The 26,326-nt window shown below is 43.1% G+C and overlaps 1 protein-coding gene across 2 annotated transcripts in view; it reads left to right on the top strand.

The window, feature by feature from the left end:
- Nucleotides 1-26,326, top strand: part of Synpr (synaptoporin) — a 312,355-nt gene that overhangs the window by 142,151 nt on the left and 143,878 nt on the right. The window contains exon 1 of one of the 2 annotated variants that reach the window (XM_057770141.1): nt 5,406-5,661. The exons of the other annotated variant lie outside the window; for it this stretch is intronic. Coding sequence (XP_057626124.1) covers nt 5,638-5,661 — 24 coding nt within the window. The 5' untranslated portion in view covers nt 5,406-5,637. Of the gene's footprint in view, nt 1-5,405; nt 5,662-26,326 lie in introns of those variants that run through there. 2 annotated transcript variants of the gene reach the window in all.

The following is a 26,326-nucleotide window of genomic DNA, read 5'->3' as shown; positions in this document are numbered from 1 at the left end:
TACCGAAACTGAGCTTCCTGATGTATAAAGTAACAATAACAAAGCTTCTAATTCATATGATTCAATGGTATTCAAATAAAATAAAGTATGAATAATGTTATGTTAATACCCAAGAATGAATAACAGCATTGTATCACTGGTATCAGGGAGGTCCATGGCAAAGAATTGCAAAATTAGGACTTCTTTTTCATAGAAAAGGTAGTTCTCTGTACTTTCTCACTCGGGACGTAAAACTTGGTGTTCAAAAGCGACCATGTCTAGGAATCTGATGTAAAACTTGATACTCAAAGTTGCTTTTTGTTCTTTTATTCCATCCACATCCAGCCTTGGTGTGGCATTTTCTGACTCAACCTTGAGCTCTGCAGAGAAAACCCAATGCTCTAACACATACCGAGGACTATCGATTTTATTTTATTTCACTTGATATTTAAAAAAGAAAACACCATTTCTCCTCCAAACAAAACAAAAAGCCAAGTGTGGTTGCTCATGATGGCAATCCTTGCGTTCAGGAGGCTCACAGGGGAATTGCCTTGAATTGGAGATAGCTTGGCCTATATTATGAAACCTTGCTCAACAGACACACGCACACACACACACACACACACACGGGCATGGGGCAGGTGGGCAATATCCTGGAAAGTTCTGCCCTCTCTGTACCTACTCACATCAGAATAAATTGCATTTTATCCGTGCCAGAAGCTCTAAGGAAGGCATCATTAAAGATTTCAAGGTTGGTGCATAAATGGATTGAATGAACATAAGAGCTCTCATTGCTGCAACTCAAAGCAATCAGGGTCATTTGTAGGGAGCCTTAGCTAATGTCCGGGTCATTTGTTAGTGTGGCCTAGATAGTCATATCTTTTATTGCTTCCCTTGCCCCACTGCTGCATAGAGATCCTCCCGGTTCTGGAATTTTCCTCTCACTGTTTATTACAAGCTTAGTGAGGCCTCCCACTGCCTAACCCGAAGTAGGCAGGCTTGGAAGGACCCCTTTTGAGAGGCCAGATGTTGAGACAGAGAAACTCCAAAGGTAAGGTTACATTTACCAGGAGGCAAGCCCAGCAAAGCAGAGCCATGCTATTTTATCGAGAGAAAAAAAAAATCTTTTGAAGTTGTCTGAAGGCCATGCTCAATTGGGAGATCAGAACTAAAGATCTGACCATATTGGAAATTAGCATTGCTAATGAAGTTTTCAGAGAATCACAGATTATTTTCATCTCCTTAACCTTCTCTATTAATACTTCAGTTAGAAAATATTGTGTTGCTGTTTTTAATCATCTAATAATGGACAAATGCTATTTTAAGGCAGTAGCAATGATGCCAATGCCATTTTTTGAAAAGAGGCATCAACTTGTGGCACATTGCTTTCTTCTGTTTGTTTTGATTCCACAGTAGAGAGTGGCAGCTGACTGAACTGTCTGGTCAGTCGGACACTAGAGACCATCTGAGCAGTTCAGTGACAGGACTAGTTGCTTTTTAGAGACCCAGGTATAGACAAGAATCCCAAGGGACCTAGGCATCTATGCCAGCCTAGGGGAACTGAACCCTGAGCCAGGCATCTAAGAAACAACATGTCTGTACAGTTCACAGAGGGGAGTCTACCGTCTTGACATGGCCACCTCTTACACATAAAGACACTGATGTCTGCAGCCCTTCCAGAATATACCATGGAAAGGAAGGCAGTCTGAGTTCATTAATATGAATGAAGCAACTGCTTTGTTTACCTGTTTTGTGCTTGAGGCTTAGTTACCTTAACAAATTATACCCTCACCCAGTCCTGCCTTTTCTGGTATTGATTCATTGATGAGTCATTTACTTACCCACCAAACCCCTGCTCACCGTCTACTACATTCCAGGTGCTCTAATACTGAAAAAAAAAATCATTTTTAAAGGCTTCCTTGTCTAGGGAAGTAGCTCCGTGGGTAAGCTGTTTGTCTTACAAACATGATCTATGTTCAAACTCCAGAACACGTGTGAAAATGCTGGGCTTGGAGGTGCACACTTGTAAACCCATTGCTGGGAAGACAGAGACAGCAGGATTCTTGGGGCTTGGTGACCACCCATGGTAAACTAGTAGGCAAACTCCAGGCCATTGAGAGTCCCTGTATCAAAGAAGTCAGGTAGACAGCTTCTGAAGAATGATGCTGAAGGTTCTCTTGTCGTGACCTACTCATGAACATTACACATGTACACACACATACACAGATGGAACACACATGCACACACACACACAAATAGGAGGAAGCAGAGAGAGAGGTTTTTTTTTTTTTTCTGCTTCTATGGACAGTTGTCTCTTTGGTAAAAGACAAGGAAATAAGTAAGAGGAAGGGAGGGAGAGGGTAAGGAGAGAGAGCAAGAAGCCATACTACACAAACACAGCAAAACATGGGATAATGCACAGGGGAGATCTGAACAGAGAGGAGAAAGATTCCTTTTTACTTAGTTGTCAATGGGAGACCTGAAGAGCAAAAGGTAAACTAAGGGCTGAGAGGCGAAGGAACTGAGAGCAGGCACAGTTTCTCAGCAGCCCGGGTTTTAGGCAGGAAAGAGGCCAGACTGGGGAGGAGAGATGAAGGAGAAAGAAAACAGTAGATGGAGCCAGATCCTCAAGGTTTTGTGTGCAGAATAAACAGCGTGGATTTTCCTTTAAGCCTACTGGACGATGATTGAAGTATCATTTCATGCAAGGGGTCGGTCTGCTTTACACTGCACAGGCCTGATGATGGGCAACTTCTGCATTTACAGGACTCTGTGGAATTGGGAAGAGCTACTGAGAATCCGCTGTAGTATGAGGTGATGGTGATGGGCAGGCAGGGCGCAGAGCATAAGCTTTGTCTGGAGCAATTGTTGGGGCAGGGAAGGCTCACCTGGTCAGAAGATCACCCTTTACCTGTCATCTCTCACATCTTATCTAGGCTCAGCTGACCCAAAAAGTCTTTGTGGAGAAATTCTTAAATCTAAATATGGGAAAAATGAAAACACAAACCAATACAGGGACATACCCAGGATCATACAGCATGCCACTAACAGAAACAAGAAGGAACCATGTACCACCTTGCTAAATCATGTTCCCAAGTCTCACAGGGAGCACATCTTCTCACGTGGGTTAGTGATTAGTCATGTCCCACGCTGAATAAGTAATGAGTTAAGAACCCTTGTGGGACGGATGCAGTGGATGTTTTGACAGCTGGGCAATTGTATCGGCCTTGTCTTCCAACACAACTTTACTAACTATTGATCATGTACTTGCGGACAAGCCGCACAATTCTCTGGGTCTCTGCATCTTCCTCCATCAATTGGAATAACAATAACTTTTTAATTCCCCGAGACCCATATAAAATGATTCATGAAAACACCACTTAGCAGACCACCTGGAGCAGAGTCAAGAATGCCCATGGTTATCATGTAGAAGATGTCTTATAACTTGAAATGAGTCTCTTCATCTTCAAAGCTGGTGAGTGGTACTCACTGTCCGTTCTGAAGAATTGTGGAACTGTGAAGGATGGGTTTCTACGTGGATTCATGGCTGACAAATCACCCCTTAACCTTTCTCCACTGGACAGAGTAGGGGCCTTCACAGCATGAGGTGTCATTCCTTCCATGATTTCTGAATTCATTAATTCTGAAAATACTCATTGAGTGCTTACTTAAAGGCTAGGTGAAAATCAACCGTTTCACTGGCTTTACCCAATTAATTTCTCCCATTATCATATGATAACTTTTCAATAAGCATATGCTAGTGACTGTCAGAGAGAGAGAGAGAGAGAGAGAGTGTTAAGGGATGGGATCCTATGATAATTTCAAAGAACCATGCAATCTATCCAGTTTGAAGAGTTTTACATACCCTGAAGGCTTGCCTATGCATTTGGAACAAGATTTCAAGCTGAGGCTGAAACTGGTGTTAGGTGTTAGCACACTTGCCCCAAATGCCCGAGGCCCAAGGTTCTATCCTCAGTACTGCTGGGAAAAAACAAATGGAGCAAGATCAAGTGAGGAGGAGACATCAAACTGGCGTTCCTGAGCACATATTTGGATTTGAGGTAAACACTGTCTTGTCTATCTTTCATGCCTTTCTACACCTCCCTGCCAAGAACTGTAAAGTGTTAGTGTACCAGTTTTACAGAGGGAAAACTCAGTTTCAGAGAGCTTAAGAGGCTCCCCCGGTCACACAGCCAATGAAATAAGAACCAGCGCAGGAGTCTAGGATACTTCACTCTTGATCACATTTTGGGGGCATTCTTTGCTGGACCCACACATCCCCTTCCAAACAGAAAAAAAAAAAGATAAGCTTGAAAGAGAAATGATGAGGATGGTTCCTGTGGTGTGTGTGCATGTGTCTGGAGGAGAAAAGGAGAGAGACAGACAGACAGACAGAAGCAGAAAGAGAGATATAGAAGACACGGTGCAGATTCTGGATTGCCGACCATAAGTTAAACACATGGCAGCCGATTTGAGTTTCTGATGGGGGCGTCAGTACCTGAGCAAAAGGCAAAGATGAAGCAGAAGTGGCAACTAAACACTGTCCCTGTCCTGAGTAGACACGAGCGCCAACTGAACGCCATCCCTTTGCTGAGCAGGGCGCTCATTCAGGACAGAGAGGGCACTGGCACGCAGGATTCCAAACCCTAGGAGTTCCAGTATAGATCATCGGCATCATTATCCTTAGCGGGTGATAAAATATCCTCAGGACACCCGAATGAGGGGGGCCTGCAACCTGCAACAGCCCCTCCGTGAACTCTAGTCCAGCCTCCCGGAACACATACCCTCCAGGTGGTGAGATTGCTGCCCCTTGGGGAAGTCAGTGCCATTTCTTTCTGTAAAGGAAAAAAAGAAATGTGGGTACTGCAAGCTTTTTAATTTTGTGAGTTTTGCAGATCTTCATTAATACTACCATGATGGATGAGCACCAAGTTGTAATTTGTTCCTCCTCTAGTTTCCAGAGCCTGCAAAGCCCATCTTCCAGTGCGATCATCTTAATGATTATTTATGGACAGTTCATGAATTTCTCAAATGGGTATCATACATAACACCCATGCATTTCCATAAAAACGAGAGCAATTTCTTTTAAAACAAACATACATTTGCTTCATCTGCAGATCTAAGCCTGAGGATTTAATGAAACACTGCTTCCCCGTACCCTCAACATGCAAAATCCTGGCTTGTGTTCAGCTCCCAGTTTGATTTTAAGTACTGTGCCCGCGAGAGGAGGGGTCTCTCTGAGTAAGAGGGAGCTGGTGCCTCTGCTCCTGATGCAGCATGCTTGTGAAAAGCGGCCCTGCACTTGCAGTTGGTTGTGAGCAGAGAGGCAAGTGTGGGAGGTACGACACCGAGGTAACCACCTCCCCACAAAGCAGGCAGCTTCGCATCCAGGGGAGTATCAGGTTGCTGTACTCAGCTGTGGGCTGTCACTGTCTCCTAATGTGACTGTTTTCCCAGCCCTCTGCAAGGAGGCAGAAGCTGCTCTCTGATTGGTATAGCATCTCCCTTTGCCTCTGCATTGATTTCTTGTCCTCCTCCTTTGCTTCATAAAGAGAGGGGCAAGAGCTGGTGCTGTGGAAAGAGAAGCCTCATTTTTAGTATGAGACAACCTCTATCTTTTTTCAGGAGAGGGAAGTTGGACTATCAATTCTTTTGTAAATGTGTATGGTGATATTTGCTCCGGTAAGTTCATCTCTCTATTGATTTGCCTCTCTCTCTTTCTCTGTCGTGTGTAAGTACATTTGGGCTGTATACTTTTATTTCCTAATGTGATTCTTTAGAAATATCCAGTGATGATATCTTCCCTCCCCTTAACTTTGTTTTCTTTTATGCATATGTTGAAGCGAAAGAGTCTGGGTTATGTGGTATATATAATTCTCACATTAGCTGTTAAGCATATACCGGTTTCCTGGGTTTCTCTTAACACAGTAAGGAAACTATTTAAGCAAAGTTATATTGGGCTTTATAAAAATATAATGTCATTCTATATCAGCCACTTTAAGAGTGTTTAATGTTCTAAGTATATTCATTGTGCTGCGACCTGCTTACCATTTTAATTAAAGTTTCTTCATCAGCATTATAGTGCGAATGCCTTCAATTCCTTAAATAGCTACCAAATATTATGTGTCAATCTCCTCAGGGCTTATACCAGAGTATAATGAAGGAATGGGGTTTCTTTTCGATTCTGAGGTATTCTTTAAAAGACCTGAATTTCTCTCTCTCTTTTTTTTAAAGTGTTCATATTGCTAAAGTAAACCCCTTGCCTTGCATAAAAAGCTAGGCTTCAAGTAGCCATTGTTTCTTGTCTGACTTTCTTTGCGTTGTGTATTTGTGCCACCATCTGCCAGAGGCCCAGCCTTGTCTCTGATGTGGCTATAACTCCAGCTAACCAGGAGAAAAGTTGTTCTTATTTGATCCACACTGATACAGAATGTATGTCTGGTCACATCTGTCAGAGTCATGAATTCTAGATGCATCACCTGGTCACTGAGGGCAGAGGATGGTCTGAATTCCTCAGCTAATTCATCTGTTAGTGCCATTGTAGTCCATAGGGATGATAAGACAATTAACTAATCATGCTAATGAATGCAACATGCCTTAATCCCTTTTTATTTTTGTCATACAGTCAGCAAATCTATGTAGTCTTTTTTCATGGTAAATGAACTAGGGAATGTATTCATAACAAAAGGTAAGGGTACCTTTATATCAGGAGCTAAAGCCTGGCGATTCTTAGAGGTTTTGAAAGTAAAGTTGGAAATTCCATACTTCTCTAGAATTCCCAGGCATATGTGCTTTTTGAATAACCATTTTTGAGACTATGACAGGTCTCAGATGTACTAAGGAAATAGTAACGGCTGTCTAGGAATGCGCTGACTTTCAGGCACCACTGTTCGGGCACCCTGCAATGCACCTGCTGTTGGCATGCTGAAGTGGGGTTGCTCACTTTGATAATCAGTCTGAATGTTGCTTGATCTAGCTTCAAAATAAATTCCCCCAAACCCACCTGTCTATTTATATTGCCTGATCCTAGTTCTTGTGGATGTGTCTTTAATAACAAACGCAGATGTCACTCATCCTATAGAAGCTAAGCACGCCTTCGCAGGTAGTCTGTTGGAAAAAAAAAATAAGTATGGCTTTTGTCCTTGAGCTGAATGGAAGCGTCAGTGGTGGGCAGGCCCCATCTTCTCTTTTCGCCAGCTCACATTTACCAGATCCACTTCACATCCTTGGATGATGCTCCTTCAGGGTCAGCCGTCACAGGTTGAATGTAAAGTCATGAGCTGTAAACAGAATTGTCAGCATATGAAGCTACTCCACAGTGGAGTTGGAGGGAATGGTGGCCCACAAGTGTCTGTCTTCTCCTTCACATGCCAATCATGGCCGAGTTGGGGTTCCAGACACAGAGCCCTAGGGAGGCCCATTGAATCTTTGTTACATCAAGAAGACAGGGTCTTTGACCATTACATTGAGTTGGGATAAGTCTGCATGGTCTTTAATTGTATCCCTCTGACAAGTCCAGAATGCAACGTTCAGAAAAGTCAGTTTTAAAAAAAAAAAAATAATTTTTTTAAGGAATGAAAAGCTCAATGCAGTGTTGGACAAAAATAATGAAGTGGCTTTGAATTTTTCCCACAATGAAATCATCTATTCTTTTTAGCAAAGTGAAGGAGGCAGAGGTGGTGATTGTGTCCAACTGGTAAATCCACGATACGTCTGCACTTGGCTGAGATCCCTCAACTCATAGTCTTTGTGCAGTCTCCTGGAGCCACTCTGAGGAGGCTAATCTCATTGCTCCACTTTGCAGAAAAGAAAATGGAGAAAGAGAGAGTGTGTAACTTGATGAGATGACGCGATAAAGCTGATGAGGAGTGAGTGGCACATCCGTCCTCAGTCAGGGCTCCACGTTGTCGGTGGAACCGCTGGCAGTCTCCTGCCTCAGAGTGGTGTGCAGGAGCTTGACAAATACCACGCCGCACTTCCACTGGTATTTTTCCTTCTTTTGACAATAGGTAACCTCCCTTTTCTCACACTGTGCTTTTGTAACTCCAGGCTAATTATGTGCCTAAGAACCACTCGGTTTGTGCAGCTCCCAAGATGTGGATGTAGCAAAAGGAAGCCAGCCTGGGGAGAGACAGGATGCAGATGTGGCTAAATTAAGGTATCCCTCTAAGTGAGCAAGACAAATCTGTCCCTTGACTTTCAGTCTGTGAACAAAGGGTTCCAAATAAAGATGCAAAATAACTTAGAAACATCAGTATCTCAAGGCGCCCAGCGTGTCGTGGATGCAAAGTGCAAAAGGCAATTCCAATTGTTTTGCTTCACTTGGGAAAACTTTATAGAATGCTCACCTTCACTTCAGCCGCCCCCGTGATTTTCTTCCTGTTCTTTGGCTAACTAGAAAGGGCTTACATGGTGCTTCAGTTATAATATTGCTTCTCTACCAGCCAGGTAATTAAAAATGAACCCAACTGCCGCTAAGGGAGCTGAGCAGTGCGGCAGAGTTGAAGCCCTGGGTTCTTAACATGTTTCTTTGCACCCAGGTACTGAGCTCCCCATTTGAAATCCATCCAAGCCAGTACTACTCAGACAAGTCTTCCAGGGGAAATTTTTGACTAACACGGAATCGATATGTTTGAAATTTCCCCTCAAGCAGCAGGGTGGAAGCAGGGCACAGTGCTCATGGTAAATCTGGGAAACACTGTGCTGTCTTCTATTCCACCCGGGAGGATTCTGAGTGATGAGAATGTGGCTAGAATGTTAAGTCTACCTCAGGACGTCTTTACTGTATTTTACCAAAACCCCAAATAACATAAGCAAATGAGAGAACAAACACAGCACATTGGTGGCTTCCGGAGTGAATCTTTGAAGGCCTGGTCGCAACATTGAGGGTTTGTGTGTGTGTATGTATGTGTGTGTGTGTGTGTGTGTGTGATTTGCTGACTAATGAGCAGTAGTTTAGAACTAACACTTTCATAGACAGTTAGGTGGCTAAAAGCTCAAACTGCAGTGCCCAGTGAAATGCTTCTAAACTAACAGTCATTTTCTTCTTTTTGGCAGAAACAATAACATAATTCTGAATTCACTTTTCTCCTGTTTTTGAATAAGACATAATTTGGTGGTTTAATCAGCAAGTGTGGTATTAGAGCCAGCACCAATAAAGAAACCTGGATCATTTTGCTTTTTGTTTTGATGAGTACTTATGAGAGTTCTAAATGTACCGAGAGCCACCAAACATAGACTTTTGCTCTAAGAAAATATGTTGTGTTCAGCCTCAGGGCGAATCAAATGTGTGCCATCCCTTCAAACCAATCTTGGAAACAGTTTTATAAAGGAAACCATTTTCCAGTCTTCCTTCTTCAGAGAGATCACTAGGTCCCAGATAAACAGTATTAGAAATCCTGCCCAATCCACACTTTGCTTATTTCTGCTTAATTTAGATATGGATGTGTGTCTTTAAATATATTGATCATTGAGTGCTTAAAAAGAACCCATTAAATATAAAGAAAATGGCTGGTATAATGACAAGTGTGTTGGAGAGCTCACTGTAAGCTAGTGTCCACATAGAGCAGGGGTCTTGTTAGGTATTTACTAGAATCACTTCAAGCTTGGAGCCTGAAGTTAGCACAAGAAGGATGCTTTAAAAAAAGAGGTTCTTGATCATGAGCATGTACCTTTAAATATTTATATTTAAAAGAGAGAGAGGGGGGTGAGTTCAAGTGGAGACACTAATCTGTTAGCAATCTGCAGAACTTCATAGTATGCTTTACCGTGATCATCTTAGAATAACTTCCACCCATTGGGGTTGAGGTATCTCCAAACACATTCTATTCCAGTTCCTAGAAACCTAGTTTCCAGCCCAGGAGAAAGAGCGTTCACTGAGGAGTGTTATATTGGCCACCATACTTATATAGTCATGTCTCATGGTCCGTCGAAAAGATGGCAAAATATAGGCTTTTAAAGAATTGATCAAATTTAAGGAAAAAATTGAATATTGGCCACCAGGTTGCCCTTTTATTTAGCAGATATTTAAGTGTGCCTGCCATGCCCTGGGTACTGTGAGAGCTGCGGAGATACAGGGGTCAGCAAACAGATATAAGACCTCTTTTTTCAGGACTAAGTGTCTTTATGGTCCACTCCTCACCTAAGCCTACTTTCTAGTTCACATCCCAGAATAAGTCTTCTGACAGTACAATTGAGCTGGTCCAGAAAGTCGTCAGCAGGGAATGTGTGCTATTGGGCTTATCTGTTCATGCTTAAGGAGGGAGCAAGAGCTCCCCTTATTTGCTGGAGTGTTGACCGTCTGCTGAGTGAAGTGGTTAGAAGGGGAAACAGGCTGAGGCTCCACAGTGCTTAGGTCTTCTCAGGGCTGTTTGCTACTCTTAGGCAACCTCACAGGGGTTCTCCCCCTACCCCTCTGCCCAGTGCTCGGGAGAGAAAAGAAAGGAGAAATTTTGATAGGACAGAAAAGAAGATAGGAAACAAACTGCAAAGGGGCCCATAGCACCTAAGATGGTCCCTGACATCCAGGACTAACGACTTGCTTTATCTGTCTCTGCTAGGTGTTCATGTCCTTGTTTGCCTTCAACAAATGTGTATGGTGGGTGGGTGGGGGGAGGGCTCTTTGCGCTGAGCACACTTCCAGATGCTAATGCAGGGCAATAAACAAGATGACCCCATCTCTGAATTTGAGGAACTTCTAATAATCCAAGATTATGCAGTCCCAGCACTGTTAGCACATTCCCCAGGTTGTTGGTTGCTGAGAAATCCCTTTGTGGAATAGTTAGTAGCGTTCGTGGGCTCTACCACTAGATGTCAGTAGCAACCTCCACCCTCAGCTAAGACAACCCAAATTACCAGAAGGCTTTGCCAAATTGTCCCTGTCTGGATTGAGAACCAATGAAAGAAACTTGCTAATTATGGTCAGCTTTGACTGATTCTTCTGTGCCATTTCTTCTTTTCATTTTTTAGGATTCTTAGCTGGGAATTTACCTCATTTGGCTTGGTACAGTCTGGCTGAGGCCAGTAGAGCATCTGTAAGCTTCTCCCTTTCACCACCCTTCTGTGCAGTGGAGCAGCTGTAAGCTTCTCCCTGTCACAACCCTTTACTTCTGTGCAGTGGAGCATCTGTAAGCTTCTCCCTGTCACCACCCTTTACTTCTGTGCAGTGGAGCATCTGTAGGCTTCTTCCAATTACTACCTTTTGTCTCTGTGTAAAACTTGACCACCCTAGGTAGCTTATCTTAGCTCATTAAATTCTATCAACAAATGAAGCAACATGAAAATCTATCTCTTTTAGCGAATACATGGCAGATGCTTAGGTGGCTATGTGTCTAAATCCTTGCAACTGAAAGGAAGTAGAACTGAAATTCACATTGATTTATCCTACAATTACAATATTTCTTATAAAAATCAAACAACTTATACAGTTCTTGAAAATGTAAATGTTTACTTTTTCTCTTTGAGGATGTTTTAAGTAGTAAAGGTTGTTTACCAAGGAATGATGGAGGCAAGGGTGATGGATGTCTAAAGGCGTTGGCCTCCTGTCTCAGCACCATTAACTGGGTGGTTTCAGATGGTCCTCTCTACCGTATCCGAGGATAGAGTAACATTGTAGAAACCACAGAGGCGTCGGTGGTCTGTGCTGTAGAATGGGTTTGGGGCATGGTCTTGACTTGAGGCCAACTCTTGTGGGGATCCTGGAAGGAAACAGATCATAGTCTCAATTTCATGCCCCTAAAACTCTAAAACTTTATTTCTTTAAGACAGAAAACAAAAGCCCAAAGAGGGGAGTGATTTTCCCAAGGCTCTACTGTGAATTCACTTCAAAAGAAAGACACCGGCAGAGCAGAGATCCCTGTCCTTGTAGCCCAATAGGATCAGATATGTTTCAAATGGCGGACAGTGAATTCATGGATTTGCTGCATGCCAGAGATGTATGTACTTGTTAATGTAGAAAGTCGTGTACAAATAAGTGTCTGTGGAATGCTCAGCTACAAATGGGGGTCATCTATATTACATATATCCTGTCTCAAGGCTTGAAAGACCATTGTGGGAAAGGGAGCAGGAAGATGGAAGGAGCCAGAAGTCGGGGAGGACTAGAGAGAAGAGGTGGTTTTGGGATAGAGAGGGTTGTTGTACTCTTGAATTAACAGCAACGTGGCTACCAGCATGAGCTCCAGCCAATCAACATTCCCTCATGAAGCAGGGGAGGGGATCATGAGCCTCATGCCTAGCCAAGGAGCTAGATGGCTGCTGGGGAAGGGAGAGAAGGGAGGGGCAGTTTTCTTTAAGAGTATACCCCTTAATAGGCCGACCAAACTCTAGTGGGTGGCCCTATATCCATAGGTATATGGGGAATACAAATTAGACTTGGTATGTAATTTAAAAACAAATTGAGAGGGCATGAAGTTAGGAGGGGGTGAGGAGGTGCAGAGTGGATGTGGAGGGAGTTAGAAAGAGGAAAGGGAAAAATATGACCAAAATACATTGTATGAAATTCTCAGAAAATGAGAAGATCAGATTAAAAGAGATGTGTGCTGGGAATTCTAGGCAGGTGTCTAGGGGTGTAGTTGGAATTTTCTTTGGGTCATCAACCAGCTCCCAAATAAAGACACAGAGACTTTGTATTAATTATGAATGCTCACCCTTAGCTTAGGCTTGTCTCACTAGTTTTTTGAATTTAAACTGTTTCTATTCATCTATGTTTTGCCTCAGGGCTTTTTTCTTTTTAACCTTTCTTTTATTCTGTATGTCCTACTTGTCCACTTCCTTTGTCCGACGGCTGGCTCTGGGTGTCTTCCTGCTGTCTCCTTTTCTTTTGTCTTTTCTTCCAACCTAAACTCCTCCTCCTACTTACTCTCCCTGTCGGGGAGTCTTGCCTATGCCTCCTCTCTTGCGTTTGGATGGACAACTTTTATTTGACCAATCAGGTCCCTTAGGCAGGCAATGTAAAACAGTCACACATTTTTACATAACTATCTTTGTATAGTTAAACAAACATTCTGCAACATAGGGGCCTTACCAAGGTCTCTAACTTTTAGTTGACTGCTCCTAACCTTCTCTTTAGGCACTGACTTCACAAAACCTCAGCCTGTGAAGGGAGACAGGGGTAGGGCGCTCCGGGATAAAATCTGGCAGAAGAGTAGACATAGAAACACATCGAAGGCAGGCGTGGTTTGCAGTGACACCTTTACCTGCTCCAAGCCCAGAAAGAAGCAGGTCTTTCCCAGAGTGAGTGCTGCATGGCAGCCAAGCCCCTAGTGCTGGTTTTTTGTTGAGTTGTTCATGGGTAGCCTCTGGGCCCCTTGTCACATTTTCCAAGATAAAAAGCGTTAAGTGAATTATCCCGACATGGTTCTGGGAAACCTGTCTTCTTCCTGCAAATTGTCTCAGAGCACTGAAACTGGATCGAGAGGAAATAAATCAGATTCCTGACGACAGAGTATGCCTGGCCATAGGTGATGTGTTTGGGCCCCGGTTGGTTTCTTCCTCCGTGACTTGGGAGTAATGAATTTCCTGTACAGATTTGTGAAGAGAATGTGGGAACCTCTAGTGATTGTGTGGACCCAGACAATACCATTGTTTCCTTCTCTCTAAATCCATTTTGCTATCAGTTTTCACTCAGTGTCTTCAGTGAGTGTACAAGAAAATAGTTTCCCCATCTTCCAGGAAAAGGACTGTAGTTACTTGATGGGTCTAAAGTAGCCTGGGAATGCTCTGTGGGGTCACTCTTTCTCAGGGGAGACTGATCCTATATTACAGATTTCAAGGCAGAACACCATTACTGAAGAGCAACTGTAACACAAACAAATGTGATGTGGATAAAGCCATTGCCTACAGATCTGCTTCTCGCACAGAATACCCCCGAATCTTCCATCTCCCTTTCACCTCCTCCAGTCTCAGCTCAAGCCGCTGCCTTTATAATTGTGGAGAAGACTGATATAACCTTGGACCTCAGTCCATTGCCTGCTAATGGTGTGAGACTTTAACCCTCTCCTGTCACCACACGGCCCAGCTGCTTCTCAGAATTCGTGCTCATGATTGTCTCCACACGGGAGAGAAGTTCAGGGAAAACCCTGATGGCTTCCTTCCCCGGGTTGCTCATTAGCCCTTGCTGCCGGAAATTCAAAGGTTTCTCCTTTCTCGATTTTATTTACCGAAGCATCCCTTGACACATTTGATTGGAAAAATCAGTTAGCTCATAGGTTTTGAAGGCTATTATTTTCTGGCAGCCTTTTCCCAGGGTGCTTCCCTCTGCTCCCTCCTCCCTGACTCCTAACTGCAGACTCCCCGTCCTCTGGTTTTGAATGGCGCCCTTCCTGACCTCCCCAGCCCAGTTCCTTCACTAAGGTCCTTTCATCTCCCATCCTTGTTGCCCCTAAACCCAAAGAGCATCTCTCAGAGCTTTGTTTCTGAAGATCCCTTCAGGAAGGTAAGAATGCATTTTGATTCGTTCTCCCCCTCACGTCTCCCCCTTTCTCTTAGGAGAGGCAACTATGTGCCAGGCACTGCACTAAGAGGTTTAGGCTTGGGCGTAACTGAAACTGGTACAGTCCACAGCATCACAAGATTTGCAGTCTGAGGGCTGTTGGCGGGCACATTTAAAAATTCTTCAAAAGCTATTTAATTATTATTACAGTTAAGTTTTAAATATAAGAGCTAAGCCATCTTGGGTACTAATTATATGACAGGCGAGGCTCCAAGTGTTTATGCTTGTTAATTTATTTAATCCCCATAACAGTTCTGCAAAAGAGTTTAAGGGGGAAAGGATTAGAGAACATCAAATACGAAGGGCATAGACTCCTTTAGGAGATCCAGGACTGCAGAAATGAGGGATGACCCAACAGGACCAAACACCAAGTTCACATGGCTGATGTCTACACAGCGTTCATTGCTCATGGGCGCTGCACTCTCTGCTTGCAGGACTTGCATCTTCCAGACAGCAGGAAATGGAGCACTCTTATTATTAAAGGCATGTGGATGCTTAGCCACTTGCACACAGCATGCAAGTGACGGCTGTGAGCTGTACCTTAGCTGTATTTGACCCCAGTGCTGAACTCTTTCCCACTATGAATACCATGAAAGCACTCCATGTTCTGTCCCTGCCCTTGGTAAGAGGGGGAGGAGGAAGAGGAACATCCAATGCATGGCTGAGGAAAGTTGCCAATGACTACTTTATTATTTGCAGTTTTTAAAAATGAAAATATAGTTACATTAATCCCTCTCTCTCCTCCTTCCAGCTCCTCCCATGTCCTCTTCCCACTCTCTCTCCAATTCATGGCCTCTTTTCCTTTAATTATTTTTGTTATACATGGATGTATAAAGTCATAAATACACATGTGTAACCTGCAACCTGCTAAATCTATTTCGTCTTGTTTGTATGTATGTGTTTTCAATGGTGCCAAATGAATGCCAGTTAGGGGATTCATCCCTGGGGAAAAGAGTTCTCACTCTGTCAACAACTGTCTGTAGCCCTTTGTCTAGGGAGGAGCCCAGGAGGCTTCATCCTCCACTTTAGCATGTCTATTTATTTCCTCATTTGGGGAGGGTCTTGTTTAGGCAGTCATATTCTTGAGTTTTCCTGGGTGCAGCTTCTGTATGGTTTCCAGGAGCCAATCTCTCAGCAAACTCTCTGGACACTGACTCCTTTTCGAGGTCAAAAAGAACTTTGTGGGGACTGGGTGTGAGTGGTGATGTTTAAGCTGTTAGCATCCTTAAGCAGCAGCTCCAGTCCTGTTTCTGCACCTCAGAGAGCTGCCTAGCAGCGAGCGTTGTGGTCTTCACCGCAGACTGCCACAAAGGCAGGCTTCCATGCTGGGGAGGTAGCTCACTGGGCCAAGCACCTACGGCCCAAACGTGAGGACCCGAGTTTGGATCCTTGAATTCTATGCTGCGTAGGGTACCATAGTGCTTGCTACGGTAACCCCAGTCATTTTGGGAGATAGAGATAGGCAAATCCCCAGAAGCTCAAGGTCTAGCTGTCCTGCTGGAAGCAGTAGGAGACTTCATCTCAAAGTTGAAGGTCAGAATCAACACATAGGTTTGTCCTGTGACCTCTACATGTATGTCATGACATAGATGCATCACACACACACATAGAGAGAGAGAGAGAAAAACAGAGAGAGACAGACATGGACAGAGAGACAGAGACAGATTAAAAAGAAGAAATAAATGATAAATGCTGGCTCTCCAGTTCCACTCTGTACCTGAGATCAGAACCTATGCATAAGTAATCTCCAAGTTCAGACCTCGAAAGGGGGTGTGGCTTAAGCTTCCAGCTTCAGTTGGTTTGTGACCCTGGCTGCTCATTCCTTCCACTTGCCCAGTTGACTGTGCTCTGTGGTTCCAGCTAGGATGACAGCTCTCTTCACAAACAGGGTGGGTGGACCTCTTCCAGAAAGATCTGGGAATGTTGGGAGGAAGGTCCTGTAGAAGCTCAGCCTCTCATTTCCTGTGGACTCAGTTTCTTACAGTGTGGGCTGTGGAATGCCCACATCAGAATTACCCAGGGAGTTTATTAAAAAGTGATATTTAGAATAAAAATAGACTCCCGAGAATGGCAGCAAATGCCAACGTTATGGTATGAGCATGTTTTCAGACTCTAAAGAAAAACTGACAACTGAAGAAAATAGAGAATCTCTCCAAATCAAGAGTGCAATAATACGTTGTCAATCTAAGGTACAGTCTGAAAGGAACTCTCCAAAGAATAAGGGCATTTTGGCAGGAATTACAGAACATTATGGTAGGAATATGTACACCCTTGGTAGCTGATATTCATAAGCTGAAGTTGGAGGAGAATGCTAAAGGTAAAATGAACATTATTGAAGAGACTTTGAAAAGACAATCCTTGCTACAAGGATGGATAGCAAGGGTTGCACCAGCCTGCAGTTGAGCCAATCACCACTCGTTGTTGTTGTTGTTTTTAAGACTGACTTATTTTTGTTTATGTGTCTGTTTTTCTTTTATGTATGTTAGGCACACTGCCTGTCTGTCGAGCCCTCAGAAACGAGAAAAAGGCATTGTGTTCTCTGTAACTGAAGTTACAGCTTCTTGTGACCCACACCACATAGGTGCTGGAAACCAAACCTGGGTCTCTGCATGAGCAGTCAGTTAAATCTTAACCACTGAGTCATCCACCCACACCAGTAATCTGCAAAAGTGCTGTTATGTGAGATTTCTGCCCTTCTGTTAGCTTGTGGTCTGGGTGTGTCTTTAGGGCCAGTGGTTGTCTGTCATAAAGAAATGAGATTGCTTCCACAATATTGACATTGTTACATTTAAGTTCCACATCAGTTACATTTAAAGTTGAATTAGTCTCCCCTGGGAAAGAGTGGCCACGTGGAACTTGTGCCCCAATGAAGCTTGGGGATCCAATCTCACTCCGTTGAAGCTTGGGGATCCAATCCTGCTCCGTTAGTCACTAGCTGTGCAACTTTTGAGACATTCGCCTTGTTGAATCTCACTCTTTACATCGGTGAAATGAGGACAGAGATGAGAGGAAGAAGGGGCTTTTGCGACATTTCTGATGGTGTCAGTAGATAGGTATAACAGGGCACTTTAAATAAGTCAGAGTAGACTATTAATTATCAATCAGAATGAAATTTCAGTCATGACTCTCTTTATCTTTATTTTCATGACAACTGCGAAATTACAAATCAAACATAAAGACAAACCCACTTTGAATGCTTCTGAAGCGATGTTTAAATTTAACCCAGAGGTCTTGCCCCCTTATTCTTTCATCTACTCATCTGCAAATATTTCTGGGAGTTTCCACCAAGTGCAGGGCACTGCTTCGCAAGTTCTGGGATCTGTGTGTGACTCAGAGACACATGGAACCAGAGCGAGAAACAGAGACATGGAAACAGTTGCTGATGATAACCACTCTAGGGAAATATAAGCCAGGGACGGGCATAGACTGTTCTTTTAAGTCATTATTTCTGTAAGTTGATTCAAACAATACATTTCACGCTGGACTGGAGAGATGGCTCAGCAATTAAGAGACTGACTGCTCTTCCAAAGGTCCAGAGTGTGAGTCCCAGAAGTCACATGACAGCTTACAGCCATCTATCATGGGATCCAATGTCTTCTTCTGGTGTGCAGACATACATGCAGACAAAGTGTCCATATACATAAAATACATAAATAAATGTTCAAAAAACTAAAATGTTTAAAATAAATGAATAAATAAACAGATTTATTATTGGAACTCTACAGCAAAAATAAACGTGCAGAAGCTGAAGGGCTAGCTCAGTGAATAACATGCCTGCTGAAGACCCGATTTTAAATTTCTAGAACCCAGGCTCAGAGACACAACTGTAACCCAGTGCTATAGTAATGATGCTTTGCAGACAAGGGAATCCTGGGAACTTGCTGGCCAGATAGTCCAGGTGAGATGGCAAGCCCGTGGTTCAGTGTGAGACTCCATAGCCAAAACAATGCGGAAAGCAATAACAAAAACATCTGGCATTGACATCCAACCACCACCCGTGTGTATATAGCCTGCACAGTTGCATGCTTGTGCACACACATGCGCACATACACACATCACATCACGTAGCGGAATCACTAATTTTAACTGTGTTAATGTTTAGAGATTCTCTCTGTTTCCTCATAGACGAGGTGTCAGCCTACTCCAAACATGGAATTGACTCAAAGCTTTTGACCATCTGCACTATGTCTTCCACCTTCCCACAGAGTTTGTGATAATTACAGGCTCATGACACCCAGTGCTGGACACTTTCATATGTGATACCAGCAATAACTCCATAGGTGAATTAGGTTACTTGTTTATTGAGTTTTCCACCAAAAAGGGTCATGTTCAGTTGACTGGAGATTCTGGGTCAGTGAACAATAACAGGGGGATGTAGGCCAGGCCCTCTCTTTTTATAGTAATGTGACCCTGGACCTCCACCTACTTGGTGACGATTTATAAAATCCCTCCCCTGAGGGAGAATAATAAGAACTGCTGGATGGTGAATGCCTATGTGCGTTAACTGCCTTGCATTGTGGGAATGTGCTGAGGTCATTTTGAATTTAACCCATTACTATTGCCTGGGATAAGATGAGGATACAGACAGATTATGTACTATAATGGTAAAGGATACCAATGATATATCCAGCATCAGTTTCAAGGCAATTTGATGTATTAAAAATGACTTGTTAGATTATAGATTGTTACAGTATTTTTGTTGTTGTTGTTTCTCTTTGTTTTATAAAGACGACATCTTACTATATAATCCTAGCTGGCCTTGCACATGTAGCGATCCAATAGTGTTCGCCTTCCAAGAGGCATATACAATCACACATGGCTTCTTTATCTAAATTTAACAACGGACCTTTGCCAGGCGGTGGTAGCACACACCTTTAATCACAGCTCTCAGAAGGCGGAGGCATGTGAATCTCAGTGAGTTTGAGGTCAGCCTGGTCTACAGAATGAGTTCCAGGACAGCTAGAACTGTTACACAGAGAAAACCTATCTCAACACACACATACACACGCACACACACACACACACACTTGCACACGTGCACACACGCACAAATAGACTTTTAAAGCATTCACTCCAAATAAAGTCTTATTGAATGCTTTCTATTTTGAATTTAGGAATGATCTTGTTACACTGGATTAAAATGAAGTGACATTCCAGTGAATTCTATCAGTAAAGTATTTAGGTTGTTACTTGAAGAAGAAGGAAGGACAGAAGGGAGGGAGGGAGGGAGGGAGGGAGGGAGGGAGGGAGGGAGGGAGGGAGGGAGGGAGATAATCCTGTTTATATCCCCATATGCCAAATAGTTATAGAAAGCTCAGAAAGCACAGTGACCGGATCTCAGTTACTGAATTGTATGCTTATCCATGCAAGTTGTATTAAAAGCAGAAAACTAAGACGTCCTTAAATCCCTTTTTTCTTTTCTGTTTTGTCTATGAATATGGTTGTGTATGTGGGTCTTCTTAATTTCCAGCATCAATAATTTCATCTCATCATGGTGTTTTCCATAGAGGAAATGTTTAATAAATGTTTGCTAGATGGATAAATGGCAATCACTTGGAATTTACACTTCCTACTAGACAATACTGTTGTGCTGGTCCCTTGAAGTCTCCTCAGACCTTGGCACGTGAAATGTAAGTAATTTGGTAGAATTATTCAGAAATATAAAGAAATGAGATACGAGAGAAAGAAATTACGATTTCTTTGAGGAACTAATTTCCTTGATCAAAGCATAGGGTGGGATATGTTAAACACATTTAACCAATGAATTCCCCAATAGTTCTGAGAGGTTGGCAATAACCCTATCGTTTCACAGAGGCGAGACTAAGAAAGCCTGTGTAGTAACTTGCTCAATGATACAAAGGCAAGTGATGGTAGACACCTTAGCCACAGGCCATCGGGAATCCTTTCGGTGTTCTGCAGACTGTCTGGAAAGAGACTCGAGCTGGGATAATCATACATCATGACCTTTCTGTTTGCTCTGTCTTCTAGACAACCTATAGGACCCTATGGGCTCAGCTTGAGCCCAGCTTCCTCCATCTGAATTGTATTGAAGTTCCTGTCTTCAAATCGTTCAGGAATGCCTAGTTCATTCTATTCCAATAAAGAACACAAAGGCACTAACAAAAGGGCCTTTGACTTTTCTGAGTTGATGGATCTAGGGAAACTCATGCCTATAGTAATATTTCATTTATGTTTTAATAAATAAAGCTGATTTAAAGATTAGAGGGCAAAGCTAGCCACACCAGTCAGCAATTACAGGCCAGGCAGTGGTGACACACACCGTTAATCCCAGCAGCCACATTAGTTAGCCATTGAGGCTGGGTGGTGGTGGCACACACCTTTAATCCCAGCACTAGACAGGAATAGAAGACAGGAAGAGTCAGGAGCTCAGGATTTGTGGAGGCAGGATAGATCCTCGTTGGTCTGAGGTGGAGGTGCCTGGCTGCTTTGCTTTTCTGATCTTCTGCTTGAACCCCAGTCTCTGTCTCTGGGTTTTTATTATTTGAACTACGCATGGCTTTACCAGGGAACCACATGCTAAATCACATCTCCCAAGGAACAGTTGCTGGCCACTCTGGGCTGCTTGTTTCCTCAAGACAACAGTCACCTTCCACTTGAAAGTTCCTTCTCCAGAAGACCTTGAGGGCTCTAGAAGCTATGTGAGGCCACTGCATGTTCTGAGCCCTCTTGCTCTCCGTCTCCCAAGGAAAGAGTTATCTCCACCATGGACCCTTTGAATAAACTGAGTCCTCAATGGTCGTTTTCAATTGCAGTTGGCTATGTTTTCCCCCACTGGCAGGACTATTCTTTTAAGTTTGGTTATCTTTTCATTTTTAAGGTTTTATCAGGCCATTGCTTCCCCCCCACTCCAGGGACCTTTCCGGGACATTTGTCTCGCCGGTAAGCCTGGCACTGAGACACACAGACGGTTCATTTTAATGAGCGTGTTGTACTTCTTGCAGCTGCTAAAATAAATTAAGACAAGATAGGATGGGAGAGACCTTTAAGTGTTAGATCTAACCAACTGACTTCTTCGGAAAATAGGAACGTGTTGAAAGAACCCGACTAAAACCACAATTAGGCAGTCGCAGTTCGTAATGGAAGTCTTAGCAGAGCAAGTGCTGATGTTTGGTGCTCATGAAGGGGAAAGAACCTCTCTGAAGACTTGCACAGAGCCACAGAATCCAAACCTTATGATGAGCGCATTGAATTTTCCACTGTGAGTCAGTGGCATCAGTATGTTGGTAGTCCCTTACTCTTGGCTGATTCTTCCACCCTGGCTGATGGCAGGAGACAAGATACTGATTACCTGCCACTAACTGATGCTGTTGCTTGTAGTAATTCACAATGATGGCATCTTCCAAACTACTTCTTGTGGATAATAATTCTCTCATTTGGCTCGTTCTCATCCTAGTTACGAATGAATGCACCTTTTTGGAAAGCACTAACATTTGGGCCACCAAACGGTGTGCTTTTGCTATATAGTAAGTTATTGACTTGCTGCATTTAGTAAGTTTTATCTACTAAATAGACTAATACTTCCTTGAGTTATTCAGTTTACTTTGTTACCACCCCTCTGATTTTTCTCTTCCTCGATAGTCTCTCTTGGATATGATGATATCAGCTAACCTTCACCGCAGAACAAACCCTCTTAAAATGTAATATCTTGAAGCCACATTGTGCATATATAACTCATGATTCTGAGGGCTAGCAATCTGGCTGGCTTGAATGTCTGCTGGTCTTAATTGCTCCTTGATATACTGACGGTCATTTTTCCCAATTAATAAATTGGCTCTCTTTCTAATGGCCAGTTATCTGCTGACTAGGAAAACGAGAGTAACTGAGTCTCTTCCCTCTATCATCCAGTGAGGTGGACAAGGACATTTTTCAAGCTCAAGGCTATTCAGGGCTGAGGTTTGAAATTCACACTGAATATAATGCCTTGGTCAAAGAAAGTTACACAGTCAATTCATATTTAAGGACTGAGTAAAATGACCCCACCTCTTGTTGAGCAGCCATTTATTATTTATTTATTTATTTATTTATTTATTTTTACCGATTTATTAACGCTCAAGCTTCTTCAATGAGGCCAATCTTCTATATTCCCTTCTAGAATCCACACACTTGGTTCATCGTTCATACTTGGTTCATAGTTAGCAGACCTAACTCTTGGTTCCCTTTTCCTATAAGCAATTTTTATAGGAAAGACTTGTGGATTGCTTTTAAGTTAAAGCCCTGGATTCACGTCATGTGTTCCTCTTTCCATTGTCTTTATAGACAAGCCCATCAGATTCCCCAAGAATCCTTCTGAAAAATATCCCTCAGTCCCGTGCCTCCCTTCATTTACATGCCTCCTTTAGTTTTGTTTCCCCACACAAATAATCTAGTATTTTCTCTCTCAGTTAATACTACCTGACTCTCCTCTCCTCCTCAGCACCTTCCTCCACTCCCATTATCTATGCAGCATGCCAACACTGCTTTGCCGAACCCATTCTTTCTGGTTTGGTTCCAACTTGTGTGTTCAGTGTGCGCTGACGACTTGGACTTCCACACCTTAACAGAACGAGGTCCTTCTGTAGCGCCCAGCACTGCACAACTGAGTCTCTTTCTTCTGTTACACCATGTTCTCCATGTCTTTTTATTTTAAACTCTGACCCACTTCTTATATTCAGACCCAGGTATCTTCCCCTGCAGAGTCAAGTCTCAGCAATGTCTGGCCTCCCTGTTGTCCCACCGTCCCTGAATGGGATGCTATGTATTTTTTATGGAATTATGTTTTACCTTCAGTAAGCTCATTGTCCATGTATGAGAACATTATAGGAAATTATATTGTCCTCCAACATACTTCGACCTCCGGGAGCACATGTTTTCCTCTGTGGATACACCAGATCTCATTGGATTTGGTAAGGGGAAAATAGGTATTCAACAAAACATCCTGCCTTGAATTAAATCTCTAATGCCACCTAACTGCCTCGTTTATGCAGATAATGTTACACCATCTCATGCCTCTGGGACTGGGGTCAGAACTCTGAGAGAATCTTAGCTTTTCCGCTCAGTTTCTAAAGTTGCTTAAACCTGTCAGGTGGTTTTCACCACAAGTTATAGGAGAAAACGGTATTCCTTTCTCCCACAAAGTCTCCCGAGACACCTCCCTTACCCACTTTAACTACCCCCTGACTCAACCTTAAATATCATTGCTGTAACCTCCAAAACAGCCCCCAGTCTGCCACTTCCTGTCCATGTTTACCTCTCTCCCTGCCTTGCAACATCTTCACTCTTCGCCCACTACCTCTTTCTCCAAGCTATTGCTCATCCACCAAGAAGCAGCCATTTCTTAAGTACAGTCTACTTAACACGCTCCATGCCTGACACATTCCACACTGTCAGAGTGCAGGCTAGGAGACCCTGTAGGACGTAGCGCTGGCTTGCCTTTCCACCTCATCTCCATGGCACTCAAGTCACTGTCTAGTCTAGTACAGTCCCTCAAACACACTGTGCTCCATCTGCACAGATCCTATGCACATGCCCTTCTCTCTTCCTGGACACTCTTCCTGCTCTGAGTCCCTTATCTATTTCTATACATTTCTCAGTTAACTCAAATTATCTTCGTGGCTCTTAATCAGTATTTCCGCCAGCAAAGTATAAGCTCCTTGAAGCCAAAAATCTTTTTAGTTTTGCTGTTTAATGCAGTAATGGAACCTAGCAGTATCTAGACTCATGCATACTAAGCACTCAGTCAATAATAAATATTTGAATGACAGAGGACTGAACAAGCTAATGAATAAATTAATAAATATGTAGTTATATTCCAGTCCTATGCTCATGCATAAATAAGCATGAGATGTGGTAGCTTCTCTTAAGGTTTTTATTTTCATTAAAAGAGGTGTGTATATAAATTATTTAGTGTATAGAGTTAAGTAAAAGTTTAAAAACAAAGAAGGCAATTTTCCCTTGTGATGGAAAAGAGAATCAGGGAATGCATATAATTTTAACTAACAAATTACCACAAATTTAGTGTCTTCACACAAACTTATGTTCTAGTTGTGAAATTTAGAAGTCACCGGATGGAGTGTTTCTTTCCTTCTCTGTGTTGTTGAGTAGCCCCATCCTCCTCTTTTCCAAATCCTGTAGACTGCCTAATGTCTCGTGTGTGGCTTTTCCCTTATCATTAAAGCCATTAGCCTGGGTCAACCATGTTTAATTTTATTCTTTCTCTCCTTGACCTCATGTATATATCTGCTCGCCTTTACCTGGGAGCCACTGGTTTAGTCAGATGAGTTGAGTCAAGAATGTCATCACCAAGTTAAGATAGTTACACGGTAAATTAGCACATAAACATCTATAGGTCTATAGGAGCTTTGATGTTCTGTCTACCAAAGAATGGTAAGTTTCATGGGGAAAATAAAACTTAAACTTCATGTTAAAACACAAAAGTAGTGGCCTAGAGAAGTGGTCCTCACCCGTGGGTCACAACTCCTCGGGGTGGGCTCCAAATGACCCTTTTATAGGGGTCACCTAAGAACATTGGAAAACAGGGATATTTACATTGTAAAAACATGTATTTACAAAATCATGGTTATGAAGTAGCAATAAAAATAATTTTATGGTTGGGGGTCACCACAGCATGTGGTCCCCACACCAAAGGGTTGCAGCATTAGGAAGGCTGAGAAGCCTGGGTTAGAGTGATAGCTCAGAGTTTAAGAGTATACACTGCTCCTGCAGAAGACCCGAGTTCCATTGCCGGAACCCATGACAAATAATAGTTCAATAGTATCTGTAACTCCAGCTTCAGGAAGCTCCAGTCGCTCTGGCCTTCACAGTCACCTGCACCCACATGTTCATAGCTACACACAGGCACCTAAATACTTGCGTAAAACTTAAAATAATAAAGACAAATTTAAAAAAATTAAAGCCAAGAACAGAGTGAAACACTTCAGGGAAAACAACGTAGGGAGACAGGCAATGAACACCTACAACGGTTTAGGAACAGACGTTATAAATTCTGGTCTATTACCTAAAGAATGATAGGACATTAGAGAGGGAGACAAGGACCTGGAGACAGGGGCCTTGTGCAGTGAGGGACCACTGGAGGAGGGAAGAAGTGCAGCTAGAAAGACAGCTTTTGCAGCAAAGTGAATCTTGGGCATCCTGGAACAAGGCTAGAGGAAGGTTCAGATGATGGGGAGCCACACCAGCACCCTCGCACCGTGGCCTGGGCCACAGCACTTAGATGGATCGTCAGGGCACACAGCTATGGTCATTATTAAGAATGGAGAAGCAGCAGCGTTAGATGCCTGAAAGATGGACAGGAGGCTTCTGGCTGAATCGTTCTGGTAATGGTGCAGAAGGGACAGTGAGCAGAGACTGGGTGTAGATGTATATCTCAAGCAATGCCCTGAATTTCTGGTAAACAACTTGTAATGCTTGCAGCTGCTCTGAGCACGAAACCCTCAGGAGTTCCTGATGGCAGAGGAGTGGCTTCTCGTGCGTTTGGTTGGGGCGTGGCTATCAGTTAAGGATCCCTATATAAGCAGCTCCTGGACACAATAAGAGGGGAATTTCTGTTTCCTGCGCAAGGATGACCTGTGTCCCTCTCTGTCTGTGTGTCTTTGTGTTTAAATCTCCAGCTCCTTGCCCGGTTCACAAACTGTATGACACCGCATAGAGCGCAAAAGGGCATAATGTGCCCCAGACGTTCTCCTAATATTTAGAAAATTAATTTGTTGTTTCATCTGCAGTGTTTTCTTCTATCTGTAGCATTAGAAAACAGAACATTATAATGATCACCGAGAAAATCTGCTTATTGTGAGGCGAGTTCGACATTCTCCGGCTCTTATCACTCCCCCCTGATATTTGTGT

Source organism: Chionomys nivalis, chromosome 5 (assembly GCF_950005125.1).
Source record: "Chionomys nivalis chromosome 5, mChiNiv1.1, whole genome shotgun sequence".
Taxonomy (NCBI): Eukaryota; Metazoa; Chordata; class Mammalia; order Rodentia; family Cricetidae; genus Chionomys; species Chionomys nivalis.
Note: the sequence above shows the minus strand (reverse complement) of the source record. Positions and strands in the feature narration are given on the sequence as shown.